Source organism: Pundamilia nyererei, unplaced genomic scaffold, assembly GCF_000239375.1.
Source record: "Pundamilia nyererei isolate P.nyererei 1_Seehausen unplaced genomic scaffold, PunNye1.0 scaffold00009, whole genome shotgun sequence".
Lineage (NCBI taxonomy): Eukaryota > Metazoa > Chordata > Actinopteri > Cichliformes > Cichlidae > Pundamilia > Pundamilia nyererei.
Window position 1 is genome coordinate 4,570,673 of NW_005187410.1, and position 10,864 is coordinate 4,581,536.

Below are 10,864 nucleotides of genomic sequence, written 5' to 3' on the forward strand. Positions count from 1 at the left end.
TTGTAATTGTATGTTAAAATGAGTTTTAATTAGTTCTTCTGAATCATTGTTTTGCTCAGAGCTTGCTGTGTTTTTCAGGAGTTTTTCATGGCAGTATCTAATGATGCCAAAGCCTTTCCTGCCCTCAGGGATCAACTAACAGAACTGGAAAGAATTGTAAAACGCAAGTAAGTCAGAGCTTTGTTTTTTTGTTTTTAGGTTTTGATATGGATGAAAGGTGCTGTATGTGGTTAGTGTTAAGAATTTAAAGGAGAAATGCTCTTTAGATAACGATCAAACTTAGCTAAAGAGTCATTAACTGTTTTTTAAAATATTTTTATTTTATTCTTCAGTGCTGAAGATGCCAGATCCTCACAGAAAAAGGTATAAGACCGACTCTTTTGGTTCCAAATTAAAGTTTGTGTTTTTTCAAACGTCTGTGAACCTAAACTGTGAACCTAAAATTCCCACACAGCACAAAGTCCTGCTGCGGCATTTCAGTGTGGGAGAGGAGAAGCTTCAGAAACGTCAGCCCATCAGGAGTAACGATGAAAGTGAGTTGTGGATGAACATCCACTCTCCGGTTTCATAAACATGGATAGCTGGGCTGCTGACTGTCACATTCAGCTATCTATTTGGAACTCTTTATCATGCAGTGATAGCGATAGTCAGTATTTTGAAATAGCGACAGAGGTTCGCTACTCATAAACTCAAAGGATGTTTTCTGTTAAAGCATGATGATTTGGTACTGCTTGTTCTTCAAGTCATCTCTCCAATCTCCAAAAGACACACTGAAAATTGTTGTTCTTGGTTTGGTTTTTGTTCTTTGTACTGATTTAAATAATTTGTTTAGGGGCAGTTCAGTGGTGCAGTGATTAGCGCTGTCACCTCGCTCAGCTGGAGCCTTTCTGTGCAGAATATGCATGTGTGGGTGCTCCAGTTTCCTCCCACAGTCCAAAGAGATGCTTGTTAGGTTAATTGGTGACTTTAAATTAGTTGTGAGGATGAGGATGCGAGAGGTTGTGGGTGTCTCTCTCTCTATCTCTGTGGTAGCTGTGCTAATTTGGATAAATGTTTTGGTCTCTTTAAGGCCATTTAGTGTCTTATAGTGACATCTTGCCTTTTTCTCTTCCTTGCTACTTTACCATGCCATCATTCCTTCTTGTTTACAGTCTTATTTTTGTTCTAATTCATTCCTTCAGTCCTGTTCAAAGTCTACTGCTGTGACCACACCTACACCACAATCCGGGTCCCTGTAGCCGCTTCAGTCAGGGAGGTTATCGGTGCTGTGGCTGACAAGCTGGGGTCAGCGGAGGACCTGCTCCTGGTCGGCCTCAGTTCGGCAGGAGGTGAGAGCAACGGCAGTTACTTGTCAAATGATTGGAGATGACAGAAGGTAGAGCTAAAGCCGGGTGATGTATTAAGTCTTTCTGGGTGATGTGTGACCTTTTGCGGTGAGTTTGGTGACGGTAATAGGCTGCTTTATTAGGGGCTAAAGAATGGCCTTGAAGTGGCCCAAGAAATAACCTGAGCTCAGTTTTCCTCATTACATTCAGCAGAAAGCTGTTGGTTCAAGTGGCTGCTCTTTATTGTACTGATATTTGTGTCCGCCAGAAAGTACTAATGCAGCTCTGCCTTCCTCTGAACTTGACCTGGACTTTCCTTACCAGTGGCAAGTCAACAAAGCTGAGGCTGCTCTTATTTGGAGTGGATTATCACAAGGCTCATAAAGAGCATCCAGAAAGTTTTTCTGGATCCTAAAATCGATATATTTATTTTTATAGTCACAAATGTACACATAGTTATCCGCAATGAAAAAGCAAAGCAGGTTTTGAAGTTATTCTCCGGTGCCTGTGCAACTGTGTTGGATCCACTGATAAAAAAGAAAAGATACAAAAGGACAACTGCGTTAGAAGGAAAAAATAAAACTATGAGGTAGAGAGAGAGATGTCATCAAGGAACAGATCAAGCAAAGGACACAAGAAAATTATGCTGCATTGAAAGTACCCATGAGTGCAACATCCTCTATTATTCCTAAATGCTGGATTTAAAAATAATAATTCCCAACAATGTGTGGATGAAACTAGGCATCATGTCATTAATACCATCTCTGCAGTCAGAAACAGTGCTGTGGGGTTGTTTTCCTGCAGGGCATTGAGACTGGTCGGTATCAAGTAAACTTTTTTCCAGGCTACTCAGGATCTCAGGCTGGTAAAAGAACAATACCAAAGAAAAGCTCCCTTGGTCTCATTTATAAACTGTGCCTGCTAAAAAATTCTCTTCCCCACGCATAAAATTATATCTATAAAGGATGAATTTTGGAATAAATCAGACTTTTTTTGAAAGTGAGCCAAGCCATATGTGAAATGGAGATTTTAAAAAGCATGACGGGACTTATCATAAAAGAAAGCAGACTATTCTTAGCAAACCTAGCTATATTAAAATGAACTATTTATTATTCACAAACCTCAAATTTACTATCTAATTGTATCAGTCCTTTCATTAATGTTAATAATATTTGTAGCCAGTGTTGGTGCTAAAATCACTGGAGCTTTGCATAATGATCTGCTTTTTTCTGTGAACCGATGTGCTTTTGTGCTTCTTTTTGTTTGTAGTCTGACTGTTTATTTTTACCTCTGCCAGAGTCCTTTGGTATGAACTTCACAGCTCAACCTGCATTACTTTTTTATTCTTCAGTAGCCTTTCTTCTCTTTGTTAGGTACTGACACCAAAGACACCTTTTTTGTTTTGTTTTCTCCGTGTCTCTGGTTAGGCAAAATGCACATCTTCCCCTGTTTAGTAAATGGATGAAGATGAGAAAAAAAAATAAGAGGTACATGTGGTCAATTTTAGGTTGACACTTATAGAAGTTTTTGTGTTAGAGTAGCTTCATAAATCTAATGAAAAGAATGTGTATGCACTTTTCGTCCTTTTTGCATACACAAAGTTGGTAGTCATGAGTTTGAATGATTATTGTGCGTCTGATCTGTAAACTTAAACCCAACAGTGCATCTGGTGAGACCTGAAAGCAGCACTAATGATCTACAATCAGGCTGGTTGAGTTTGAATATTTCTGCCAAGAAAAATCTGGGCATGACTTTCAAAGAAAGACAGCCAGGTTTATGGGATCAGGTCTGTTAAGTTTGTAGGAACAAGTCTGCAGGCTATTGCTGCTGCTAGAGTGTTTAAAGGTGTTTTAACCAAGTAAGCTAGCAAATATGATGTTAGTCTTTTATTGGTAATGCATTTGGATAACACTTCATGAAATATTGTGTCTAGATATATATAAATAAATAAGCACAATTTATCTGAATTTCAGGACCAGGAGCACACCTCATACATACACCTTCCGGTTCTTTCTCTATTTGTAATATAGAGAGGGCCGGTACTACAAGCTGTTCTCATTTCCATGCTTCCCTTTTTCAGTTCATTCACCTCTCATAAGAACATGCTTACAGTTCTGTCTGAGGACTTCCCCAAACTGCAGCCTGAATTCATGCTCATGCCATCTGTTCCAAAAGTTTCGAAGCATGACTTCAATTCAAATTAGTGCCAATTTGCAACAATAGTTATACTGTAAGGTAAAGCCTCTAGAATATTAGAAAGAAGACCGCTACTATGAACAAGCCTTTGGCAACAGGGGGAAAGAAAAATGTCCTTTTAACAGCAAGAGACCTCTAGCAGATGCAGCCTCAGGGAGGGGCAGCCATTTATTATGACCAGATGAAGGTGAGAGGAAAAGGAGGAGAGTAGAGGGATTCAGGACGAATGCACACTAGAAGACAGCCATAAATTAATAATTACTCATTTTGGCTTGAACCTCTAAATGAAATTGTGGTCTATAAACATGTGCAGAGTAGTGCATGAAAAAGAAATCCTCAGTGCATCATCCAAAGTCAACAGCAGTCTAACCCTATTGCACTATAACTAAAGGATGGTCAAGGGTCCAAATGTATGCAGTGTTTTCTATCAAATACACTACAGCAAAACTAAAGCTTTAATCACCTGGATATATATATATTTTTAAAAAAAGCATATGCAGACAAAGACAGGTTATTCTGGTTGTTTGATACTACACACAGCAGTAAATATCTAATGTCAGCATGGTAACATGTTTGCAAAGAAAATACTATTTGATTTCTGAAGTTTATACATGCCAATTAATTCTGATGGTATTAATTCTTTCATTATTTGGACAAATGTTTAAAAAAGAATTGGAGGAAATGTTTTGGGATCACATAAGGTGTGATCCTCATGCTAAAAATAGAAAAAAGTAACAACTAAATAGGGCACTGAGCACCTGCATGCCTATTCTAAAATCTTTTGGCAAGCCATCTAATGGTTATTATTTTTCAGTCTGAGTGAAAACGGTAGACAAATGGATGTTTTCCATTCATGTTTTTAACTTTTGTGTGTTGTGGTCTTCCTTTTGCAGAGAAAACCATCTTTAAGCCCAGTGATATGTCGGTGTTCTCCACACTCAGCATTAATGGACGGCTGTTTGTGTGTCGGAGGGACCAGTTGGATTCTTTGGTGTGTTACAAATTACATTTACATGAGAAACTCGCATATTAACATGTAGATCAGCTGCAGCTCCGACCCCAGCTGTACACTATATCAATATCACCCAACACGTCATGTGTATGAACTCATCTACACTCCCAACCAGTTGGCTTTAAACACTCCATCAAATTGATAGAAATGACAGTTAGTTACCTAATTCAGCTTTCAGTCTCTGTTTTATAAATGTAATGTGTTTTTCATGCTTTGGAGACCACTTTACCTGAGCAGGAGGGTCCCTCTACAGGATCACTGGCCAGCTTTGAGTTAATGAGCTCTAAGGACGTGGCTTACCACATGACTTCCTATGACTGGGAACTTTTCCACTGTGTACATGAGGTATTCAACAGCAACTGAGTCTGATTAGAAGAGCTGAATATATATCTTCTTTTATTTATTGGTATGAAATATTCAGTTACTTCACTTGCTTATTTTACATGAAAATCAGTTGTTTTTCTTCTGCATCTTGCAGCTTGAACTCATCTATCACACATTTGGGAGACAATATGTGAAGAAAACCACCGTGAACCTGGACCTGTTCCTGAGGAGGTTCAATGAAATTCAGTTTTGGGTGATCACTGAGATGTGTTTGTGTCCTCAGCTGAGCAAGCGAGTACAGCTTCTTAAGAAGTTTATCAAGATCGCTGCCCAGTATGTGGATTTCATGTTCTAGTTCAGTTTGTAGTTTGGTTTATTTGCCACACTAATTTCATGTTTCCTGTTAAAGCTGCAAGGAGTACAGAAATCTGAATGCCTTCTTTGCTATCATTATGGGCCTAAGTAACCCGGCTGTTTGCAGACTGAGTCAGACATGGGAGGTGTGTATTTGTGCATTGTCCATCTTTGGAAAACTATTAATTACTTAACTGCAAGGAAACTTTTGTCTGGTGTTTTTGTTCGCAGAAACTTCCCAGTAAATTCAAGAAGTTTTATGTGGAATTTGAAAACTTGATGGTAAGCTCCAAAGTAAAAAATTTAAGATGAGCCACCTGATCAGAGTAAACTATGAGGTTAGTGTCCAGACTGTGATTGATCCACAGCATGACTGTCTCCACAGGATCCGTCCAGGAACCACAGGGCGTACCGGCTAACAGTAGCCAAACTGGAACCTCCCATCATTCCTTTCATGCCCCTGTTGATCAAAGGTTAGGCCAATTTATTGGATGACAGTTTATCATTTTGGCCGGTAGACCACAATTGTTTCGCTGCTGAATTGCTTCAACAGCTTTAACACTTTCCAATTGGTCCTTTTTTTTCTAGACATGACATTTACTCATGAGGGCAACAAAACATTTATCGACAGTTTGGTCAATTTTGAGAAAATGGTGAGGCTCTGCTGCGCATCTGTGAATCTTTTTTTTTTTTTGTTCTTCTCAGCTAATTGGCGATATTTGCTGCTGATCATTGCTCTTTGTCTTGCAGCGGATGATAGCTAACACAGTGAAAATAGTGAGATACTGTAGAAGCCAGAGATTCAGTAAGTTTCAAATGTTTTCTTTTTTTTTTTTTGTACTAATTTCACATATGTCGCACTTAATACAACAAAAGGACACTTTATAAAATTAAACATAAAAATAAATAAACAAAATATATCTTGGAAGCACAATATCAAAAATCTGTATGATGAAGAAACAACAATAAAAGACTTTATGTCCTGTTAATTTGATGTCTTTTAGATACATCTTAGAATAAACCTGCAAGCTGGAATAGAACTAACAGAAGAAGCCGTTCTTCTAGAAAGCACATTGGGAGAAATTCTGACAACGACTAGCTTCCCATAATTTTAATTTCTTATTTCCAAAATAAAAAATAAAGTAATATTCTCACAATAGGTCGAGAAAAGTACCTGTTTTGACTGACTGACAGCAAGCTGTAATATTGATCTTTTGAAGTTTAGTTGTAGTATATTATTGGTATCTCTGAACCTTTAACATCTATATTCAATCATTTATCCAGCAGTTTCCCATTAATCCCTTTATATTGATTGCCCGTACAGCTTAGATATACTCAATCAGCACAAATATTTTATTAAAAAGCACAAATATTTTGGGTTCCTATATGATGAACTTACAAATTCTTCTTGCATTGTTTTCCTGACACTGCCCATCTTTTCAATTAAATCAGGTCCAGAGTCACCACTGCCAAGCAAGAACCACCCTGACGTTTGGACTTATATTCGTCAGCTTAACGTGATCGATAACCAAAGGATGCTTACTCAGCTCTCTCATGGACTTGAGCCCCGCAGGTCTTGAAATCCACTCAGGGACAGAAACATTACACGAAGACGCTACTCCATGACGTGATGTGCGCTCGCTTGGGATGAGTTTACTTAGTACAGGATTGAGGACCTGATGTTGTATCAGATAATGAGATGTTGTTTCAGAAGCCTGCCTTGTTAAGCTTTTTCTTACAGTAATTAGTGATATTTTAGCAGTAGTTGTTGGCGGGTGACGTACCTCCTCGTATCATTGTCGTACAGATATAACAACAAACAGCATGAAGAAATGAATGATGTTTGGAGGGATCTCATTCATCAAACTGTGTAAGATTTTAGATGTAAACGCTATATGATGCTGACGCTTACAGGTCTCAGTATTCCTGATATTCAGCTGTTTCGTATATTTTGTATCAGACAATATTTATATATATTTAAGTTTTTAAGACTCTTGTGTTGTAAATTGTATACAGATATTTATTTTGACAAGCATGCAGAGGATGATGATTGTTTTACGTTTTTATTCATGTGAGCACATTTCTCTTTAAAGCCTGAGATATCATAAGTGTCTGAAAACCTTTTTGTGCGCTCTAAATAATAAAAAACCTTTAGATGTATTTGTTCAACTTTATATTTATTATCTAATATAAAGACAGCTTGGTCAGTATAGTGTCAGTGTATAAGATGGAAATCAACCAAGACAACTCATGAAACGTTTTCTTACATCTTATTGAATTAGAGCAGCAGAGGAGCAGCAGAACAGGTCAGCTGATCACAGTCTGTACATTATGAAAATCTACTGGAGCACAGAATAGAAATGACTGTGAGCTGTTCAAATCATTGTCGATATCTACGGAGGAGGTCAGGAGAGTGAGTGAGTGTCTGCAGCCATTTGTAAAACATGGTGGAAGCGCTGCAATAATTTGGAGCTTCATTTCAGCCAGTGGTGTTGGACCTCTTGTCAGAAATAATGGAAATATGAACACAAATGTACCATCAGATTTTGATCCACCATGCAATACCATCTGGACACCTCTGACTGGCTTCCTTTTTCAGCATGACAATCATCCCAAAAGGCCTATGCAGTAAAAAAAAAACCAAAAAAAAAACAAAATCCAAAAGAGACATGGATAACAAAACAATGGAGTATTATCACTCATGGACTGGCCTCCCCAGACCCCGAACCTTAACATCACTGAAGCAACATGGGATCTTAACAGACAACAGAACAAAAGTCAGCCAACATCCAAAGACGAGCTTTGAATGGCCATCAAGACATGTCCATATTCCCGAAGACTACCTAAAGAAATTACAAGATGTTTACCTAAGAGAGTTCAGGCTGTGTTGAAGAATAAAGGTGGTCATACCAGATATTGACTTTCAAGCTAATTTGAATGGTATAAAGAAATAAAACAAAAATATAAAGAAATGGCAGACTGACAGACTGCTTTCTATCTTGTAAATCAGGTTCTGCTTTAAGAAATAGTCATTTATTAGTGCTGCTAAACTTCTAGTGTATATTTGTTTAGTTAAGAGTTGGTTTAAATAACTTTTTTCTGAAAGCTTAAGCTGAAAATATTTGGGGCAGCAAGAAGGAATTAAATGTAAATTAATTCTTATCTCAGGTTTAGCTTTGAGTGATTTGGCGTGTCTGATCAAACATTAATCATCATCACTTCCATTTATTTCTAGAAGTGCATTAAACATTTTTATTGTTGACTTATACTGTTGACCTGTGAATTGTGTCAACAGTGAAGCAGATGGTTGCTTTATATTTTCCATTCGCCACTACATGAGGAAAGAATGAGTCATTGACAGCTTTTAAGTTTGCAGAAATGTATTACCTAGATTTAATATGCGATGAATAGAGAATCAGTGAATCTGATATCTCACAGTGTTTCTGACGTCACAGTGGAGACTGGAGAAGTACTCATATTCTTCCTCCTGGAGCAGGGGTGTCGAACTCCAGGCCTTGGGGGCTGGTGTCCTGCATGTTTTAGATCTCACCCTGGGTTAACACACCTGAATCAAATGATTAGTTCATTTTCAGGCCTCTGGAGAACTTCAAGACATGTTGAGGAGGTCATTTAGCCATTTAAATCAGCTGTGTTGGATCAAGGACACATCTAAAACCTGCAGGACACCGGCCCTCGAGGCCTGGAGTTTGACACCCCTGTCCTAAAGCATGTTGTAAATGTACAGTTACATTTATAAGCTGTATTATTGTTATTAGTGAGGAAGCTCTGATGCTGCTCTGATGTAGCTGGCCAAAGGTTTCCTGATGGTAAACACTTATAGACAGTTGGGGTACATGTGTACGCAACAAATCACAACCTTGAACTCATCGGATATTTTGTTTATAAAGTCTCGATGTGGAGCAACATTAGTTCTTGTGGAGTCAAAAGTAAATTGAAGTGAATGAAAAATTGTTTTATATAAATTATACTTTATTCTTAAATGCTTTATTAAGATGAAAAATACTTTTGAAGGGTTTTTGAGTGATATATTTCTGTATTAGTTCATATAGATAGTACAGTACATTTGAATGATTCCTTTGCTTTACGTGGTCTTATTGATTAAGAAATCCACATTGTCATGAGTTTATATGGATTAAATGAGTGGTTGGTGATCTTATTGATTTCCCACCAAGCTTCCTGAGTTGCTGAAATGATGATGGTCTTACAGCAATTATGTTTTTTGATTGATTGGGACATGAGTATAGGTCTTTAATAGAGAGAAATGCACAGAATGACTTTTCGATTTTAAGTCAAGGATCTTGTTGCATATCTGAATATATCAATTTTATTACGTCGTGTCATCACCCAAAAAAAAAAAAAAAAAAGCAATCTAACAATCCAATGAAAAGATTTAACACTGCAGACTGATCTAAGCTTTTGCACATATACAAATACATCTGAAAACATCTGTGATGAACAACTGCATAGTGCAGTTAATCCAAGATAACATTATGCATAGATACATATTAACAATTGTAGAATGTACCTCGTGGGCTTCACGGATACAAATGTTCCCAAATTTCTAGTAAATTTCCACTTTCCAGATTTCTGAGTCACAGCTTTGCACTGCGCTCACCTTTTTTGCCTTCTATCAGTCATCTTCACCTATAATAACAACCTAACCAAAGGGACAACCCCATTAAAAAAGGCCCCACCCAGGCTGACCAGGAGGTTTCATTTCAGAACCTGGTTGCTGTGAGAAGTCACACACCTCATCAACCCTTAACTTTCTTGACAGTGGCAATGCAGAAGTCTTTGGGTGTAACCTGGGTTTAATTGCTAATTGTGTATACCTGAAAAGGTGTTGACAAAGACATTTCTTAGACTTGATTTGGACTGTCAATGCCTTTTAGAGCATTTAGAGTGGTCTCATCCAGATAATGTCTTTTTCAGGGAAACCCTTCCATATTTCAGTGAGACAATGCTAAACTACACACTTTTATTACAACAGCATGGCTTCATTTTAGAAGAATGTGGTTGCTGAACTGGCCTACAAGACCTTTCTACAACTCTAAACATTTGGCAAAGAAGACCCAGAGCAATTAAGCAGCTAGAATCTTATATAAGGCAAGAAAGGGACATTCCTCTCGCAGAAGTCCAGCTGATCGCTCTTTTCAGATGTTCATAGGCTTTTGTCCTGATGCATGCTCAATCATCCAGGTAAGTAAATCCCAAAAGGTTGATTCTGTTCATCTGGACGTAGTGTTTTCAATGGGAGAAAGGTTTCGTCACTCATCTAAGTTCATAGGCTATTGTTATACAAAGAGGACATACTGTGCATTATTAAGCACGACCCTGTCCAAACCTTTTTGAAATGTGTTGCTGCCTAGAAATGGCCTTACTTTTTCCTGAAAATTGTAATTTTCTCATTAGAAACATGTATGATTATATGATTTCTATTATTCTATTGTGTATAAAATATCAGTTTCTGAAACTGCAAATCATCACATTATTTTTTATTTACATTTTACACATTTAAAAAAGAAATTGCGGTTTTAAAAGACATTTTAAAACATTTTTACAGAATCAAATTAATTAAAACTATTTTGTTTTTAGTGTACCACTGAGCTGCCCAGTAAGAGCTAAGAGAAAT

General features: G+C 37.6%; 1 protein-coding gene across 1 annotated transcript in view; it reads left to right on the forward strand.

Moving 5' to 3' along the window:
- Positions 1-7,355, forward strand: part of rapgef4a (Rap guanine nucleotide exchange factor 4a) — a 36,069-nt gene extending 28,714 nt beyond the window's left edge. Inside the window, exons 18-30 of the mRNA XM_005723650.1 lie at positions 79-167; positions 333-363; positions 455-533; positions 1,182-1,328; positions 4,415-4,512; positions 4,753-4,878; positions 5,012-5,190; positions 5,267-5,357; positions 5,443-5,493; positions 5,597-5,684; positions 5,800-5,864; positions 5,962-6,016; positions 6,664-7,355. Coding sequence (XP_005723707.1) covers positions 79-167; positions 333-363; positions 455-533; positions 1,182-1,328; positions 4,415-4,512; positions 4,753-4,878; positions 5,012-5,190; positions 5,267-5,357; positions 5,443-5,493; positions 5,597-5,684; positions 5,800-5,864; positions 5,962-6,016; positions 6,664-6,791 — 1,227 coding nt within the window. The 3' untranslated portion in view covers positions 6,792-7,355. The remainder of the gene's footprint in view (positions 1-78; positions 168-332; positions 364-454; positions 534-1,181; positions 1,329-4,414; positions 4,513-4,752; positions 4,879-5,011; positions 5,191-5,266; positions 5,358-5,442; positions 5,494-5,596; positions 5,685-5,799; positions 5,865-5,961; positions 6,017-6,663) is intronic.
- Positions 7,356-10,864: the final 3,509 nt, after the last annotated feature.